Below are 20093 nucleotides of genomic sequence, written 5' to 3'. Positions count from 1 at the left end.
AATGGGCACAGTATTGCATTGCTGAGACATCTGGTATTACATGGATTAATAGTTTCTGGGACAGTGTCATAAAAGAAGCAATTGAGATAAAAATTCCTTACAACACTCTCAATAAAAATGCCGGCCTGTAGATACGCACAGCTTGGAACCTGACCATCAGAAGGTCAAAATGCGTATGGCAAGCACACAAGAAAAACATTACCATATGTAGCGCAGGAGCAAATGCCAGTGATGTTACTGAAGGCAGTGCAAAGGCAACAGCAATCATTAGACAATCAGCACTTGACAGTGGCCAAGGAACACTTTGCCGAATGTTTGTGGATTTTAAACCACTTGATACACCTGGAATTCTTAAGAGAATTTCATCAGCATAATTCACCACGAAACTACGCATTCATATATTTAGTTATCTTACTGTTGGATCACTTTTGTACATGCCAGTGGTGCCTGACTTTTTATATTTTAATTTAGTACAATTATTATTTTAAGCTTTCACACACACCACCACACAAACACCCAAATGTACACGCCTGTGGTAGTGACGAGACTGAGACCATGGGTGTACTACGGGTGTACCACAGGCATGTACATTTGGGGGTCTTTGTGGTCGTGCGGGTAAATGTGTACTCTACTTGAAAAAGAGCAAGAGCTCAAAACATAGTGTTAACTGTTTTCTATCACATGTTTCTCATTGCCACCCACCAGTCCTCTATAGGTAAGGTTGCTTTTCCTTTACTTTTAGATCGAGGAATTTCCATTATTGTTGTAGAATTATTTGAAGTTTCACATTACCTGCAATAATTAATTAGGTCTCAATTCTATGTTCAGGACGGGACTGAAAACCGAATGGTGGACAGCCTGTCACTTATTGATGCTGTAATGCCAGATATTGTTGCTACCCGCCAAAATCAACAGAATCAGCAGAAGCAACAGATTGTTAAAACTGAGATGCCTGACATGAATGGTGAAGAGGGTAAGTATACAAACTACGTATCTTATGAGCAATTTGGACATTATCATGACCAGTGAACTGGAAGGTTTTATATTGCGGACAGGGAGAAAGTGAAGAATCTGGTCACCTATAAGCTGCTCAAAAGTATTTTGCAATACACTCAAGACTTGCATAGTTTGTGTCTCTGTTTTTTCAGTACTTTTCTGACCACAGGAAATCACCACTTATAGCCACATGTGTAGGGGAATAGTAATCCTCAATTCTTAGTGCTGTGAACGGGACAAAGCGGTTTGTGTATGTAGTTCATTCTGCCCATGCTGCAAAAGGTCATTTTGAACTTACACAGTGCACATGTTGTCACTTTATGGCTATATGGTTGCCGGAATGGGACGTTGCCCATTAGGTTTGCATAAATGATGGTGCACCATTCGAACATGTGGTCACTGTTGTGAGACACGAGGCATTGGAGCGGTTGCCTGCAGTTGACAGCACCAGATGATGCCCACAGTTTTTAAATTATGGGTCCTAAGGTGTCCCAAGGATATGCAGCAGAACTGCAGGCAGCATTTTGGGGGGAAACTGGAAACGCCTAACTTACCGACATGATCAGTATAGAGCCTAGGCATCCACTACGAAACTCTCCTTGACTATGATGTGTGAAAGACAGTGAGCAGAGAATATCTTGAATGGAACATGGATCAGTGGTATCATATTGTCATTGACCGTGAGTGCAAGATTTGTCTGGTACCTGATGCTATCATAGAAGTGTGGAGATGGTCAGGTACCAGTACAACCCTTAGCAGGCACGTAGTTGTAGCAGGGAGGAGTGTTTAGTCATGGACTGATACCGTGTAAGGATGTCGGGCATCTTTCACCATTATTGATGTAATTAGATAACAGTGTGTTATCAGTGCAGGACCCTCCAACCTGTTGTCTAGCCCAGTATTCAACATTTGGCAAGGCTTCACCATTCAAGATGATGATGCATGATCACATTGGGTCCACCTTGTGTACACAAGTTTCTGTGAGGCAATGGCTCGCAGGATCTGCTCACATGAACACAGTTGAGCCTATTAGGACCAGCTGAAACTTGCAGTATAGTGCCACATTTTTGTAGTGTATTTTCTTATTTTAGTAAGAGGGCAACTGTAAACGTATCAGGAGATCTGCCCTGAATATTAAATGACACGGAGAGTTTAGTGTGTTGTAGAGTCTGACACATTCATTTTTTACTTTGGCATCCAGGCAGCACATACATCTCATTTAGTATTTATTGCATCTCTTTTCTACTCTTACAGTCTATACATTCAGCAAGCATCCAGAAACCCAAGCAGTTTGTGTTCAGGAAAGTAAAATAAGAGCTTCGATGTATGTTGAGGTTTGCAGACACGGCAAAGAACCTAAAAGATCAGTTCAGCATAATGGATTGTGACTTGAAAATGGATTATATGCTGAATTTCAAGAAAAGTAAATTAAGGTTAATGGATTACAGTTGAATTAAATCATGTGATGCAGGGTCATAGGTGAGTTTTACTATTTGGACAGCAAAATAACTGACATTAACTGAAGTAGAGAGGATGTAAAATACCCAGTGGCAAGAGCAAGAAAAATATTCTCGAAAAAGAAGTTTGTTAATATAAAATGTAAAGTGTAAAAAAAAATTCTTTTCTGAATGTGGTAGCGAAGTGAAGACAGTAAACAGTTCAGAAGAGAACAGAAGTTTTGTAATGTGATGTTACAAAAGAATGATAAAGATTCAATAGGTAGATCGTACAGCTGAAGAAGAGCTACTGAATTAGATTTGGGAGATGATAAATGTATTGCATAACTTCACTAAGAGAAGTGATCAGTTGACAGGACATCAAAATAGTTAATTTTTTATTGAGAGAAGTTGGGGGGGGGGGGGGGGCAAGAGGGCATAAACATTTTATAGACAGACCAAGGTGTGACTACAGTAAGCAGGTTAGAGTGGCCGTAGGTATCAACAGTCAGGTAGAGATGATGAGGCTTTCACAGGATGGAAGACTGTGGAGAACTGCATCAAACCAATCTTCGGGCTGAAATCAAGAACAGTAATGTTTGGTCTTAGTTGTATTCAATTTTACGAAGGCGACCTTTTATATTTTTTGTTAGGAGGCACCATGGGTGCCATGGGATATGACATATTTCTGACATCTAGAGCCAGTATTATCTGTCACAAAAGAAATTTATTCTGTGAACCACAGTCCATAGAGCACTTCAACCATCAGACACAAGAGGACTTCGCTAAAGTACTGTGACATAAACACATTTTCAAAGGAATCGGACACTCGAATTAATAATCTAGGATGAACTGCAGTCAGAAGTGATTGTGCCTGTGAAAAAGATAGAGACACAAGAAGAAAGAGGAAAACAATAGGTCACATATTTGTACTATACTGGCTTGGTCTCTAGAAAAATTGGTGGGCTTGTGTGGCAATACACAGTATACAGGCTTGTTACACATGAATTCATTACCTATATTTTTATACATATACGATTTTAGTTTTGAGTGCAGTGCTGTCATCTGTTAAAGAGCACTCAGTTTCTCGACAAGTATTTAAGGAATATTATTGGCATAAAACTTTCTCCAATTTCATGGAAGAATGTGGCTGGAATGATGAACATACCATCAAAATTTTCTGGTGAAAGTTTAAAATTGAGGTGGACATTGATGTTATTGGAAATGCATGGACCGACATCACTTCAAAAATGTATGACCATCCTATGGAAGGATTTTTGGCTGTTTCATTGCTAAATTTTTAAGTGCATAAATTTTGCATTAATATGCAATTCAGGAAAATAATGATTATTTTTGGTAAAGATACTGAGAAACTGTTATTTTAAGCTTAGTATGTGAGTAAACAAGAAACTATCCCCAAATTTAAGATAAAAAATGACTTGGGTACGTGCAGCAATAACTATAATGTGTAATGGGAATAACATTGTTAAATGATGTGCACTGTAGGAAGCTCAGCCATCAGTGATGATCTGCTCGTGTCTAATATAGGAGAGAGTAACACCAGTTAAATAAACCTGGGCATGCATAGGTGAGTGGTTATAAATAAGGGACACTATAGCATCAGAGTGGGCTATACTTCTAGTGTCAGTCATTTTGAAAAAAAGGGCATGTTGACTAGGTGCAATACACACAGAAGTTGAAAATGTGTTAACTTTTATAATGAGTAAAAATTTCTCCAAAAGAAGGAAGGTAAAAGCAAATACAGGAGGAAGTGTAATGTTTAGGATACCAGGCACATCAGTAACACAGAAAATAGTTTGACTACTGTTGGGTTTAGTCACAAAAATAGTTAATATGAGGCAAAACAGGATGGGTAACTAGATTGAAGGATAGATAAAGGGGTTGCCTTGAGTTGATGGTGAGTACATCAAGATGAGATTGGAGTATGAACGAGGCACGAAGACAGTGGAGGAAGGGACCAAGTAAAACTGTGCTGGCAACAGATAAGATGTGAGTATTGGAGAACTTGTACCTTTAGAGACCAGAGAACAAAGAGAAAAATGTCTATGGTTTGTTGACAGTCTCATTTATCCTTCTTCCTGCTTGTTTTCTTGTGTATATTACGCAACCTCCCTTGTTCAGTTAATGTGATCATTGAGCAATACGCAGTGGGGAAAGGAATCATTTAATTCACTGAATCCATTGTGAAGATAAATTCCTTGTAAATTTAGAACTGACCCTTCATGTGGTCTGAAAAATATGTAAGGCCTTGATTGTGGTGGTAGGAATGTCACGGAGTGAGCAGAGAAGAATGTTGTAGGAGGGAGAGACCTGTTGAAAAGTAGTACTAGGAAGCGGAGTTCAAGAAAACTGCTGATGCATAAAATTATTCCTCTTATTAAATGCTAACACTCCCCCCCCCCCCCCCCCCTACTCATCCCTTAAATTCTGCTTTCCATTTACTGTTTTTTCCCTTCCGCTCCTCTTGCATTTTGAAACCGAATTTTGCAATATTAAGCACATAATATGATATCCATTTCTCGCCTGCAGTGTATTAATCCTCTGAGGTCCTGATACAGCATATAGCTTAGATAATTTTTTGTGTATGTGCTCGTACTAAATAGGGTTAAAATTTGAGAATAGACCTGAAAATCCTTTTATTAAGGCAAAAACGTACAGTCAATACGTATAAAGGATATTTCTTTAAAAATGAAGTCTTAGAAATAGATGATGAGTTCAGTTATCAGTTTCTTAATGTTGTTCTCTGAATTTCAATCATAACTCAACACAGTGGCCTGTAAACAGAATTGTTGCTATGTGGCCTGTAAACAACAGTACCACTACACCAGTCAAGTTGTTCAGCCATATCCAGTTAGTAGGGAATGGTGAGACTTGTCATGCTGAAACATATATTGATTTTTTTTTACCACTGTTGGTTAACTGAAACACAGAATTGTAGCCACTGACACAAACTAGAAGTCACTTAAACAAAAATCACGAAAATAGTTGTTTTTCTTGCTTGCTGCTTGCAGTGAATTCTGATCACCTGTGGAAATCACGAGCTGTTGGTATGGTGAGTGTTGTGCACATGGTCAGGAAGTGCAGCTGACTTGTGGCAGCATTCACTAAATGGGAATATCGCTGCTTGGTTTTGGTGAAAAAGGCAAACTAATATTTGTTTCTCTGTGATGCACTTGCTTCTAATTTATGGTACATATTTTGAAACATATTGTCCTCAAGCTAGTTCAAATTATGAAAGATATTCTGTACATCTGCACCTACTCCACAAGCCACTTTACACTGAACATTGTCTCCCCTCACAGGTGATGGTGAACCATGTGTTTTTTGTGTGCTATGGACACACATAACAGATACCAAATGGAGCCATCAATAGAAAACTCGCATGAAGACTATGTGATATGCAATTAGCTTCAGTTAGGAAAATAAAGCAAAACAGAATGCTCTGCATGAAATTTACAAAGGGAGGAACCTTCATGGAGAATTTCATACTTTATATCATAAACTACGAATATCACCAGACAAATTCTTCGAATACATGTGAATGAGCAGAGTAGCTTTCGACTCTCTCATCAACAAATTAAAGACAAATGTTTTCTACACGATCAAGAACTATCAACAGCAGATAAATGTGGAAGAATGAGTGACTACTGTAAATACAGAGGAATGAACATGGTATCCGAGAGCTCTTTGTTGTGTAATGGTAGTGTGCCCTGTTTGCAATTGTGGTTGACATAGGGACCTGAATTCAGTTCTGTCTACTTCTTATGTTTTAACTGACTCAGCTACAATTATTCATACGAAGTTTTATGGGTACTCATTTGCATTGCATTGCTAAGTAAATTTTTAAGGTCCTGCCAAAGTACGAACATAATTCATCAGCCAAGCGTTTCAGCTGATCTAAGTAGTGTGCATAAGTAAAGAGTACAAAATTTTTGGAAAGAAAGTCAAATGTTTTGTGAAATGATTTGTCTAAAAGTTTGAAATAAAGAATATTAGAGAAACTTTTTATGCACCTCATTTTCTGTTCATTATTTCGAGCATAATTGAAAGGCACGTTGAATATTTCTCTCATATATTTATTTCTTTTACACATATCATTTCACAAAATATTTGACTGATTTATTTCATTTTTTATTTTCAAGTTTTATTCATAAAACATACTTTTATTGAGGCCTCATTTGACTTCCTAATGTCTTCTGTTCTCAAAAATCCTAACTTTGGTACTTGATTCGAAGGAAGCCTTTTTGACATTTAAATATCACACCAATGTATCTTTTTATGTGCAAAATAGCTAGGCCTTGAACAGATGAACTTTTTGACACTTCATTTACATAGCTTGCAGCAGCGTTTCGTGAAATATTTAAATTTTTCCTCAACTTATTAATTACATTTTCCTTAATTACCCTGATTACTTTCAAGCAATTAAATATTTTCATGCAAAACAAGACCTCACACTGGTCACTTTGATAACCTGTTTATCTCTCTTTGTTTGACTATGAAAATTTGGAAAATACCTCGTTGTGTAATTTATAGCAAGAGTCTTGTTTTCGCTCTGCTCACACGTTTGACAAAAACATATCAAATATTAATCGTATGATTAACTAGTCCTTTTTTGCATACTGTCATTTCAAAAAAGAAAGGAAAAAAAAACGTTTTCATATCTTGAGCCATTTATGAGATGCGACGATTTTTACGACCACTTGATTCCCGATGAGCAGGAAAAAACTCGGATGCGTGATGAGTGACCTCTTTGCAGATATAACAAGCAATATCTAAAGAACAAAGAGATACCATTTCACTTTCAACTTTAAATACAATTTAGATATATTGGTTACATTTCATAAACAGTAATGTATGGCCTAATACGACCTATACAGAAAGTTCACGCAATGTAATTTTACCTCTGCCAACTCTTAAAAATTTTGTGCTGCCATGTACTCAGTTTCGTGCAGCACAGTGACTATGATGAATCATAAAAATAAATTCAGACCTCCAACGAGCAAAGATATCAAGCTGTAAGATGTGGAAGAATCAAATTTTTTAACTGAACAGAGTTCTTAAAATCAGATGATAAGTATGATGCTGCATATCAGCTCCCCATCTTTGCTGAGAAGAAATCCCATAATGTAATGGTGTCTTATCCCTTTCGATGCTGTGGATGTATGTACATGGCCTGCTACACTTGGCCCCAGGTGCTGTGGATGTGTACGCAGGAACTGCTTGTGTTTTGCTACAATGCTATGGATGTCTTAAGCCGCCGACTTCTCATAGCTGCAAATGAGTTACTTCCATACATCGTGGAATAAAAAGCTTTTGAGTACTTATTATACAACAAATGTGTGTACCTTACTACATACAGTCATTTGCACAATAAATAAATAAATAAATAAATAAAATAAAATAAAAAAATTGCAATGTGCAAGGATGTGAATGAATGGGCATGTCGCATGTGACTGCCAATCAGATATAAAACAAAGTAACCTGTGAATGAAATTAGATATTTTGTTCTGCTGTCAATTTTAAATAAAATTTTGATATCTCATCTATGTTTCATTTGCTGCAGTCTGTGAGCTGAAGTCAACCGTAAACGAAGTTTACGGAGTTAAAATTTCGTGCATTGCTTTGCTAAATTTGTTGCAGAGCAATAACTATGGCCTGTGATGAAAATATAAATTCAGTTCTTGATTGACAAAGATATCAGATTGTAAGATGTACAACAATCTATTCTTTTTCACTTACTGGTGATAGTTTTTGTAAAATCAGATAAGTATTTCATTAGCAGCCAGCAGGCCCACATGAACAGAACTGGACACATCACATGCGCCCATCCTTCAGATGTAAAACCCAATAGTTCGAGAATGAAAAGAATTATCGTTCCGCTGTAAATTTTAAATAAAATTTCAATACTTTGTCTACGTTAAATTCACTCCAATGTCGAAGCAGAAATCAACCATATGCAGAGTTTAGGCAATGCGTTTTTATTTCTGCAAACTCTTCAAACTTATGTGCAATGTTTTACTTGATTTGATGCAGCACAGAAACTATGACAAATAACGAAAATAAGTTCAGTTCTTTATTTAGTGGAGTTACCAGTCTGCAAGATGGACAAAAATCAGTTTTTTTCACCTAATAGTTTTTGAAAAATCGGAATGTTCTCTCTCAGCACAGGCGCTAGCATTTGGCGAGCAGTACAGCCATAACAAAAGCTGCCCTTAGTGTGGAATGCAGAGAGCATGTCTGTAGAGGTGGAAGGGTTAATCCACATGATTATAATGATATAACCATTAAAGCAACTGAAGCAGTAAATAGATTATAGTGTAGACAGATTTTGACTTTAGTATATAGATATGTAGATGGCCGATAATGTTCTCTGTAAAGTTACATAAAAACAGCAGCCGGATAGTGTAACAGGAAGCGCAGTGGCGTTTCTGGAAGTATCCGCTTATGTAGTGATTAGTACATATATCAGTATGAATAGATTAGCAGCTGTAATAGTTCATTGTCAATATACAGAACTTCTGGTCAGGTTAGTACAATGTTATCAACACTGAACCAAATAGGGGGAAAGTGGGAGTATGTCTGATAATGAATTAGAAAATAAGAGTGTGGCTGAGCAGCTGTGAACAGCATACTGAGTGCATTGTCATAGCAAAGATAGAAACAAAGCCAAAGCACAGTAGCCAAGTTTACATGGATACTAACTCTGCAGATGACAGCGTGTTGTACTGCGGGCTTGACAATGTCATATCATGCTGCACTACATTCACAGTGGTAAATAGAAATCTAACATATTTTAAAATGATAGACATGTATTGTACACTATAAGAAAATTTGAAGTCTGCTGGACAATTACATTATCAAAATTACTTATAGTATAATATTTTTTTAAAAAAATTATCACCCTTTTGGAAAAGTAGATTTGGGTTGGCAGTAGGATTCACCCTCTAAGTTCCCTCATAATCATAGGTCTCAAACACAACACATGATACACACACCCATTACGGTCACCTAGACCTAACTGATACACTTAAGGGACAACTCACACACACTGTGAGGAAAGGGGCAATTGTGTGTGAGGAAGATAATCCCGTCCAGTTATGTGGCTCGTCATGGTCTTCCAGCCAACATTACCATATCATCATTTATATTCATTTTTGCTGGTTTAGTTCACTTTTAACCCACTTACTTCATTACAACCATTTGCCATTCCAGTGTTTTTGTAGCTCTCTCTCTCTCTCTCTCTCTCTCTCTCTCTCTCTCTCTCACACACACACACACACACACACACACACACACACACACATACATATATATATTGGGGAGTGGATGGTTGGCAGCTTAGAGGGAGGCAGCTGGTTTCCCATCGAGGAATGTGGAGGGGGTGGTGGCAAGCACATGTGCTAGGCATGGGAGCATGGTTGTCAGAACTGGTGGGGAATGACACACTCAGAAGATGACTTGGGGACATGGATTAGAAGGGATTGAAAGGATGGATGAAGGTGAAACTGTTGGATGAGGGGAAGGGGGCGGGGGCAGTGCGTTACCAGAGATTGAGGCCAAGCCAATTACAGGAGTGGAGGACATGTAAGGAGAACTGTCATGTGCATAATTCAGAGAAGCTAGTGGTGGAGGGAAGGATCCAGATGGTCAGGTGACCTGAATTGTGAAGCAGCCATTGAATTTGAGCATGTTGTGCCACCTGGTGGTTAACTTTATTCTTGGCAACAGTTATATACTCATCCTGGGGTCAGCCAGTTGCTATTTGTACTGACATAAAAAGCAGTGCAGTGTTGGTATATGACATGGCTGGTGTTATATAGGTGGTCTGGCCACTGATGGGATAGGATAAGCCTCTATAGAACGCGAGTAGGAGGTGTTGAGTGGGTGGATTTGGCATGTCTTGTACCTTGCTCTGCCACAGGAGTATGATTCGGTGGCAAGGGGTTGGAAATTGAGTGGCATAGGGATGAAATAGGACATTGTGTTTGGTTGGGCAGGTGACAGAACACCACTTTAGGAGGGGTGGGAAGAATCTTGGGTACAATGTTCCTCATTTCAGAGCACGATGAGTGATAATCAAAGCCTTGATGGAGGATATGTTTCAGTTGTTCCAGTCCAGTTTCCAGTCCAGTGTGATACTGGGTGATGAGGGGAGTACTCCTTTGTAGCTGAGTCTTGGTGATGGTGATGGGAGGATTTGAGGGTGTGTGAGGGTATGGCACAAGAAATCTGTTTGTAGGCTGTATGGCACAAGAAATCTGTTTTGTAGGCTATGTTCATGGGGCCTTCAGCATACTGGGCAAGGAAGTTCTCATCACTGCAGATGTATCATTCAAGGGTGGCTATGCTGTGCATGAGGGGAATTTTTTGGTGTGGAAGGGATGACAAATGTTGATATGCATGTACCTTTGGTGGTTAGTGGGTATAAAGTGGATGGAAGTGGGGATGGAGTTGTTGGGGAAGTGGATTGTCTGCATCTGGAAAAGTTGGCACTGTGGGTAGAGGAGGACCAGGTGGAGCAGTTGAGAGAGCTACTGTTGAGAGTGTGAAGGAAAGTGGACAGGGTGTCTTGGTCCTAAGTCCAGATCATGAAGATATACCAGTGAACCTGAACCAGACTAGGAATTGCGAGTTTTGGGAGGCTACAAAGGATTCCTCTGGATGACCTGTTAACAGGTTGGCATTGGAGAGTGCCACCCCTCCTTGCCATGTTCTTAGCGGGCTGCTTCCCCGCAAAGCTGCTGTCGAATCACCCCCAAACCTTCTCACTGCCTCCTGCCTTTCTCCTTCAACCCACCCCACCTGACACTACACCCACCACAACTTAGTTTACCTGTCTACCTGCTGAAATGCAGCACTTGCACTGTTTGTACAGCAGGCACCATCTATGGGCATTGGTGTGTGTGTGTGTGTGTGTGGGGGGGGGGGGGGGGGTTACTCTTGATTGAAAAAGGATTACTGTGAAAACTAGTAAGTTTTCTTGATTACTCTGGAAGGTAGTAAGTTTTCTTTCTTTCTTTCGTCTACTTGTTATTGCCTTCATGCTTTCATAAAGCTGTATGCTTGTTGTCATTTATGCAATGCATGATGTTTCCGTAACTGATTTGTGTGGGAACTGATAGTTACTTTATTCCCAAAAATGCACAAATCCATCTTTCCTTCCAGTAGCCTATACTTTTGCTATGAAAGCAGGAAAAATTGGAAATACGGACTAAAATAGTGTTCTTCGTGGTAAAGAAATGTTTTTGATATGGACCAAGATGTGCGGACAATGCACAATAACACAAATTTGTGCCAGATGACTTTTTATTTGACAGGATGTTAAGCACTTATCTCTGATGTGGGAAAAAGTCTAGATTCCTGACAGGTTGCTCTTTTGTCAGTGGGAAGGTTGTTACGTGTGCTTCAAAGCTCATGTTAACTTCTGACATGTAGTTTATTTTAAAATTGTACTCATACATTTTGTTTCAGTTGTACCATCTCATTTGTTCAATAGAAAAAAATTCTTATGTAGCTATCAAACCCACTAAAAATGAGTTTCTGGTTTCTGCCTGCCCCTGTCAGGATTGAGACAAATGAACCATAAAATACTGTTTGGTGCAGATATATTTGTATGTTGTTGGTGGTGAAAATTAGTGATGGTAGTGATGAAAACAGCATGAATAACAGTTACTACTACATCTATTACTGCTGTGAATACAACATCGACCTTCTAGTCATTCAGAGATAACTATGTTTGGAGCATAGCTTGTGTGGGTGTGAAACACAGATTATGGGGAAACAGAAATGAAAAAATTAGAAAAATTTGAATTATGTGGTATTGCATGAGACTATTGCAAGTCAGGAGGACTGAATGAGTAAAAAATGAAATGATGAAAGAAATCAGCACAAAAAATTATGTAATATAAAAGCTAAGAGCTGAAGAGAGGTAAAGTTTGGACATGTTGACTCAAGTTGCTGTGGAAAACTACAGTGGGACATATGGGGGAAGCAATGAACAGTGGTTTAAAATCTAAAGATGAACATATAAGGCAGATTGTTGATGATGTAAAACAGAGCAGTTTTGCTGATGTAAAGAACAACTCTCTGAAGTGACAAGTGCATCATAACAATTAACAAAACAACATACAGTTGGTGTAATTGATAGTTATGGGTAAGCTGTGGGCCACAAAGACCCATCCTGTAAAAAATCTTTCTGCTAAACACAGGAAACACTACAGCAACTATAACTGTGTTAATAAAAATACATATATTCATTTATTTTTTGGGTATTTGTTCATTTTGTAGCATGATTCCGCCAGCTCATTTTTAATGTACTTTTCGGCATGAGTGTTCCAATAACTTCCATTTACTTGTCTCTTTCTTCACAATACATTAATGTAAAGTTCACAGAACAGTCACTTTTTCTGAAACATCTGTTGTTAACTAATGTTCCAAATCTCACGAATGTTTTGTGTAGTCTATATGTAAAAGGACATGTCAGTTGTATTCAGGTCTCGGTGCACACTTTTATATTTCCAGAGATTATTTTCATTTTCAGATTTTAGGAATGGATCCTATTGCACAAACATTGTACTGTCTGAGATGTGATTTTTCAGTTTTGTTAGTTGTCACACTTGTCTAATTTTTGATTCACAGCCGTAACATCAAACGTTGCTGAAAACATGGAAGTTGATGGGAGCATTGAAATTCCACCAAGCAAAGCAACTGTATTAAGAGGCCATGAGTCTGAAGTGTTCATCTGTGCTTGGAACCCTACAACTGATCTTTTGGCTTCTGGGTTAGTGTTTTCAGTGGGTTACAATTTTTGGTAATAACTTTTCTGTCATTATGGAAATCAGTAATTTCAAATTTGTCATTAATCATTTTGTACCCTTTCAGGTCAGGTGACAGCACAGCTAGGATATGGGATATGAGTGACAACTCATCATCTCCAAATCAGCTTGTTCTGAGACATTGTATTCAGAAGGGAGGAACAGAAGTACCAAGCAATAAAGACGTCACATCACTTGATTGGAATGTATGTAAGACACATGCTCACTCATACATAAAGTGTGTATTTCTTACTTTTAAGTAATATAAAATTTTTCTGTTGTTACCTGTATTGAGCTGATGCTTACTGTGCTCTTCTACGAGATGCTTTTGACATCTTTCAGAACAATTTTTGGACTGTTCTATTGTTTGAAACTAAAGTTTTGTTGATGATACCATAATCCTTTCTGTCCATCTCCTCCATCCCCCACTCCATCTCTTTGCGCCTCTCTCTCTGTCCATTTCCTCCTCCCAATTATTTCTATAAATCTGCTCCTCCCTCCTCTGTCCTTCTGATCTTCCCACCTCTGTCCACCTCTTCTTCTCCCCTCTAATTCTACTTCCACCTCCCCCTCTAATTCTACTTCTCCCTTCTCTTTGTCACTTCCCTCCCCCCTCTCTCTGTCCATCTCCCCCTCACCCATCCATCCATCTCCTTCTCTCCCCACCAGATCCATCACCTCCTCTACTGAGCGAGGTGGTGCAGTGGTTAGCACACTGGATTCGCATTTGGGAGGACGACGGTTCAATCCCGTGTCCGGCCATCCTGATTTACGTTTTCCTTGATTTCTCCAAATCGCTCCAGGGGAATGCCAGGGCATGGCTGACTTCCTTCCCCGCCCTTCCCTAATCTGATGAGACCGATGACCTCACAGTTTGGTCTCTACCCCTCAAATTAACCCAACCCAACCCATCACCTCCTTCCCCCTCTGCCTGTTCGTCTCCTCCCCTTTCCTTCCTGTGTCCATCTCCTCTTCACCCCTCTCTTTGTCTACCTCCTCCTCTCCTGTCCTCCCTCTCTATCCATCCCCTCGCTCTCCTCTTCCCTCTCTCTCTCTGTCTGTCTCCTGCTCCTCTTGTCTGTGCCTGTCTCCTTCTTCCCTCTCAACATCTGTGCCCATCTTCTCCTTCCCCCTTCCCCCCCCCCCCCCCGCCCCCCCCCCCGCCCCCCCCCCCTTCCAGTATCACATTCATCCCAGTAGGAGCCTGGCGGTTCTTACCCCAACAGTGTTTCTTTCCAAGTTGTAGCTAATACGTGTACCAAATTTACTTGAAATTGTTCTAGAGGCTAAGGATTAGCTTTACCCATGGCTTTGCCTGCATACGTGCATGTAAAATGTATTTGGTATATCTTTAACACACTACACATGAATTTTTGCAAATATTTCAGCTGTATGTCTAGTGAATTTCACCCTGCAGTTTAATTTCCAGGCAGCTTGATATTTATGGCATCGTATCTTCTGAACTATGTGCTATATGAAAATATAAATTTGCAAGTACATCCATTGTTGGCTACTGTTTGCAAAATGTGTTGTGAATAGATTTACTAGTATAGTAATCGTGCTTCATGTGGCAGTTTTACTGCACGAAGAGCGGAAATGTAGTAAGCAATAGTTTGTCGTCAGTGAGTAAAAGTTTCTTAAAGATTTTAAATGATGTGTAAAGTTTGTTACAGATCTCCTGGGTGCATCTGTTCTTAAATACTGGATGGCTAAAGTATAATAGGTTTTTGTATGTAGTGGGCTGCACTGCTATGGTAATGGAGAGAGTTAGGGAAAGTAAACAGTTAAAAGAGTAAATGTTGCAGCTCACTGAATAATAGAAGCACAATGTAACTGTGCAGGTTTGTGTGGGGGTGGGCAGCATTGGCGGGAGGGGTTGTTGTGCACTCTGCAGCTCCAAAAAAGGATTTGCGTGAAATCTGTCAAAGTTCTCAGTATTGTTTATGTGCCTTTCATTTCCTCAGCACGTCCACTGCTGTACTGTTACTCCTTAAATGATTATTTTTCGTATTGATAGGAAGGTCAGGACTACCATCTCCATTGGAAATGTGGATAGTAAACCACTGTGAGTTTCAAACCACGCTACAATTCTTGACTCTTTTTGTTGGCATTATTCAGTGGGAGAATGAAATCAGTCTGCTGTCCTTTCAAAAGCATATTTAATGTGCCCTTGGGTATTTCAAAACACAACTGTAACATCAGGGCTTCAATTCACTATCAAACTAGCTCTACTCTTGTTGTCAACATGCCAGAAGTGTGTGTGTGTGTGTGTGTGTTTGGGGGGGGCATATTTTAATGCATTTTAATTGAAATTTGTGGGTTGATAGATAATAATTGAATAAATAGTAATCCATAACAGATTTATCCAATTTTCCAGAATTGGATCCATTGGCATTTTTGTCTTACCACTGTTACCTCTGGAATGACAACTTTTCATTTCTTTACTATGAAAATAAAGCTGAACTAATATTGTGAAACTGAACATGATAGAAAACGGTCAAATTTCAAGTAATTGCAGAAGAATGAAATATTGTATAACTGAAGTGCCTGAAGCCCCATCAAACTGACGACAAATGGTGCTGTTGTCTGTAGGAAAGTTGCAACACTAGATGACTGTCTTTAACCAAGATGGTATTTTGGCTGTTTCATACTTCTTGCTTATCTTGACTACTGTCAAGCACATCTCTTCTGTTGGACAAGTGCTTATAGCTTTTAAGATGTTCATTACAGAGGCCATGTTTCCTTTTGCATTGAATGATCGTTGCTGTCATATACCTGAATATTGACTATCCTTCTGGAACTTTCCAATGTCTCCATGTAGTCCACATATACAACTGTAGAGTCTCTTTTTATTTCTTCCTTGTTATTCTTATTATTTGTCAGGCATGGAGAGCTGGGCTACATGCGTTCTTCCCTTGGCTCAGAGGATGAGGTACAATAATACATCCCTTACTCACAAGAGTTATTTACTGACAAACATTTTCTTGACAACAGTGCATTCAGCGGACTTCAACTGGTTGACTTGACTTGCTTGATTCAGTGCTTCCATAGCAACACGTCGTAGTGGCCTCGGTGCTGGCGGCGGCGAGAGATGCTAACGTAGATTGTAAGGAATGCCCCAGAAACAGCAGCTGACGACGGCCGCATGTGGCGAGCACTGCTTACGCGACAAGACTGTGTGCCGGCGAGTGAATTGGCTTGCAATTCCGGGCGGCTGGCCGGCCACTGTGATGACGAAAGTTGCCCCGTGCTAGGAGCGAACCCGTGTTTTCAGATTCGGCGGCTCTGGGCGGCGTCCATTGAACTGGAGTTCTTCCCAATTCACTGGTGACTTCACTGGTTCGGCCGCATCCTTTCGTCCGAACCAGTCACCCGGGTTATTCACTATACGTCTCCCTCTGTTGCTATTGGTGAGACTTCGACTTTAATGACTTGACTCAGAACGAAGACTTGACTTCTGTGACTTACTGGCGAAGGGACGACATCTTCTTCTTTCTTCGTAAGTCGAGGTAACTAGACGCTGCTATCAGGTTCGATGCTATCCTAGACGCTGCTATCAGGTTCGATGCTGTCCTATGACCTCCATAGCTGCCGCTTCTTCTTCATGCGTACCGTCGGGAGTACATCAACACGCCCAGCAAACGTCACGAGGCTTCCGGAACATGACAAGCGTACTCCATAAGTTGACCAGCACTTCCAGCAGACTTCGAGCAGACTCCCAGCAGACTTCAGAAGAAGCTGCAAACTTCGAGAGCAAGCTGCCTCTTTCCGGGGTATTTATTTCGTGTTCCTGCTGACGGGGTGACGTTTGTAGCACAGTGACTGACCTCTGTGGTTCGATGCTAGAAGGTTCCCTAGTGTATCGTACACGTGACTTATGCTGGCTCCTGATCCGTCTGCCCTGCTTTCCAGCGAGGCGGGCAATGTCCTCCGGACGACACCCCCAGTAGACTGCTGACTGCTTGGTTCGCATACTCGATCGGCCGATTACCTCTCCACGGTCCTGCTCCACTTCCGTGTCTCTGCTAGCGTACTTGAGTCCCTGTAACTTCCTTCACCAAGTCTTTACTTAATTTTATAACTAATATGTACACATACAATCACTACACCTATTACACAACCAAGATTCTTTCATGGTCCTTAATAGAGTGTTAAGTGTTGAATGGTTAAATTTTACTCTGTGGAAAGTTCCAATAGGTATTTTCCTGTAACATTCCTTTGCCTCAGTTTCAGTTCTTCTTCTGGTTTTGTTTCACTTCTTTTTCCTAGTATCCACTCACTAAAAGAGCAGTTGCTTTTGTCTTATACATTTTTTCACTCTTATCATTTTGTATTGAGTGTAAGAGGCATATTATGTCATGCTGCTGTGTTGGATGTTGACCTCGTGCCTGTTTTGGCACAGTACTATGTTCACTACGCTATTCATAGTAGCTCATCTGCGTTCCTATGTTTTTAATTCATTATTAAACCTATTCATGCATCACAACCATTTGATTTTGCATTGATAACTCTGTACTCACTTAACCAGAAGCCTTCCTTTTCCTGCCACCTAACTTTTCTAATTCCTGCTGTATCTAACATAAACCAATCCAGACTGGACTCGCGTTCAGGAGGACGACAATTCTAACCTGCGTCCCGACATTCTGATTTAGGTTTTCCTTGATTTGCCTAAATCGCTTCGGGCAAATGCCGGGACGGTGCCTTTGAAAGGGCATGGCCAACTTCCTCATCCTTTCCTAATCTGATGGAACCAATGACTTCACTGTTTGGTCCCCACCCCTGAATCAACCAACCAACCACCCAACCTAAGCCAATCAATTTCTCTTTTTAAGTTCTCTAAATTACCTACCCTCACCTTTGTTTGTCAGTAGTGCAAATCTACACCTACATTTATACTCCGCAAGCCACCCAACGGAGTGTGGCGGAGGGCACTTTACGTGCCACTGTCATTACCTCCCTTTTCTGTTCCAGTCGCGTATGGTTCGCTGGAAGAGCGACTGTCTGAAAGCCTCCGTGCGCGCTCAAATCTCTCTAATTTTGCATTTGTGATCTCCTTGGGAGGCAATATATTTGATACCTCATCCAGAAACGCACCCTCTCAAAACCTGGCGAGCAAGCTACACCGCGATGCAGAGCGCCTCTCTTGCAGTCTGCCACTTGAGTTTGCTAAACATCTCCGTAACGCTATCACGGTTAGCAAATAACCCTGTGACGAAACGCGCCACTCTTCTTTGGATCTTCTCTATCTCCTCCGTCAACCCGATCTGGTATGGATCCCACACTGATGAGCAATAATAAAGTATAGGTCGAACGAGTGTTTTGTAAGCCACCTCCTTTGTTGATGGACTACATTTTCTAAGGACTCTCCCAATGAATCTCAACCTGGTACCCACCTTACCAACAATTAATTTTATATGATCATTTCACTTCAAATCATTCCGCACGCATACTTCCAGATATTTTACAGAAGTAACTGCTACCAGTGTTTGTTCCGCTATCATATAATCATACAAAAAAGGATCCTTCTTTCTATGTATTTGCAATACATTTCATTTGCCTATGTTAAGGGTCAGTTGCCACTCCCTGCACCAAGTGCCTATCCACTGCACATCTTCCTGCATTTCGCTACAGATTTCTAATGCTGCAACTTCTCTGTATACTACAGCATCATCCGCGAAAAGCCGCATGGAACTTCCGATACTATCTACTAGGTCATTTATATATATTGTGAAAAGCAATGGTCCCATAACACTCCCCTGTGGCATGCCAGAGGTTACTTTAACGTCTGTAGACGTCTCTCCATTGGTAACAACATGCTGTGCTCTGTTTGCTAAAAACTCTTCAATCCAGCCACACAGCTGGTCTGATATTCCGTAGGCTCTTACTTTGTTTATCAGGCGACAGTGTGGAACTGTATCGAATGCCATCCAGAAGTCAAGGAAAATAGCATCTACCTGGGAGCCTGTATCTAATATTTTCTGGGTCTCATGAACAAATAAAGCGAGTTGGGTCTCACATGATTGCTGTTTCCGGAATCCATGTTGATTCCTACAGAGTAGATTCTAGGTTTCCAAAAACGACACGATACTCGAGCAAAAAACAGAACAGATCGACATCAGAGATATAGGTCTATAGTTGTGCGCATCTGCTCGACGACCCTTCTTGAAGACTGGGACTACGTGCGCTCTTTTCCAATCATTTGGAACCTTCCATTCCTCTAGAGACTTGCGGTACATGGCTGTTACAAGGGGGGCAAATTCTATCGCGTACTCTGTGTAGAATCGAATTGGTATCCTGTCAGGTCCTGTGGACTTTCCTCTGTTGAGTGATTTCAGTTGCTTTTCTATTCCTTGGACACTTATTTCGATGTCAGCCATTTTTTCATTTGTGCGAGGATTTAGAGAAGGAACTGCAGTGCGGTCTTCCTCTGTGAAACAGCTTTGGAAAAAGGTGTTTAGTATTTCAGCTTTATGTGTGTCATCCTCTGTTTCAATGCCATCATCTTCCCGGAGTGTCTGGATATGCTGTTTCGAGCCACTTACTGATTTAACGTAAGACCAGAACTTCCTAGGATTTTCTGTCAAGTCGGTACATAGAATTTTACTTTCGAATTCAATGAACGCTTCACGCATAGCCCTCCTTATGCTACCTTTGACATCATTTATGTTCTGTTTGTCTGAGAGGTTTTGGCTGCATTTACACTTGGAGTGAAGCTCTCTTTGCTTCCGCAGTAGTTTCCTAACTTTGTTGTTGAACCACGATGGGTTTTTCCCGTCCCTCACAGTTTTACTCAGCACGTACCTGTCTAAAATGCATTTTACAATTG

General features: G+C 40.4%; 1 protein-coding gene across 3 annotated transcripts in view; it reads left to right on the top strand.

Moving 5' to 3' along the window:
- The window catches only part of LOC126336295 (F-box-like/WD repeat-containing protein TBL1XR1), a 165688-nt gene that overhangs the window by 89497 nt on the left and 56098 nt on the right, over positions 1–20093 (top strand). For all 3 annotated transcript variants that reach the window (XM_049999828.1, XM_049999830.1, XM_049999829.1), the window contains exons 3-5: positions 829–973; positions 13092–13233; positions 13335–13473. In XM_049999828.1, the coding sequence (XP_049855785.1) occupies positions 829–973; positions 13092–13233; positions 13335–13473 (426 nt within the window). The remainder of the gene's footprint in view (positions 1–828; positions 974–13091; positions 13234–13334; positions 13474–20093) is intronic.

Source organism: Schistocerca gregaria, chromosome 2, assembly GCF_023897955.1.
Source record: "Schistocerca gregaria isolate iqSchGreg1 chromosome 2, iqSchGreg1.2, whole genome shotgun sequence".
Lineage (NCBI taxonomy): Eukaryota > Metazoa > Arthropoda > Insecta > Orthoptera > Acrididae > Schistocerca > Schistocerca gregaria.
This window is presented reverse-complemented; position numbering and strand designations above follow the sequence as displayed.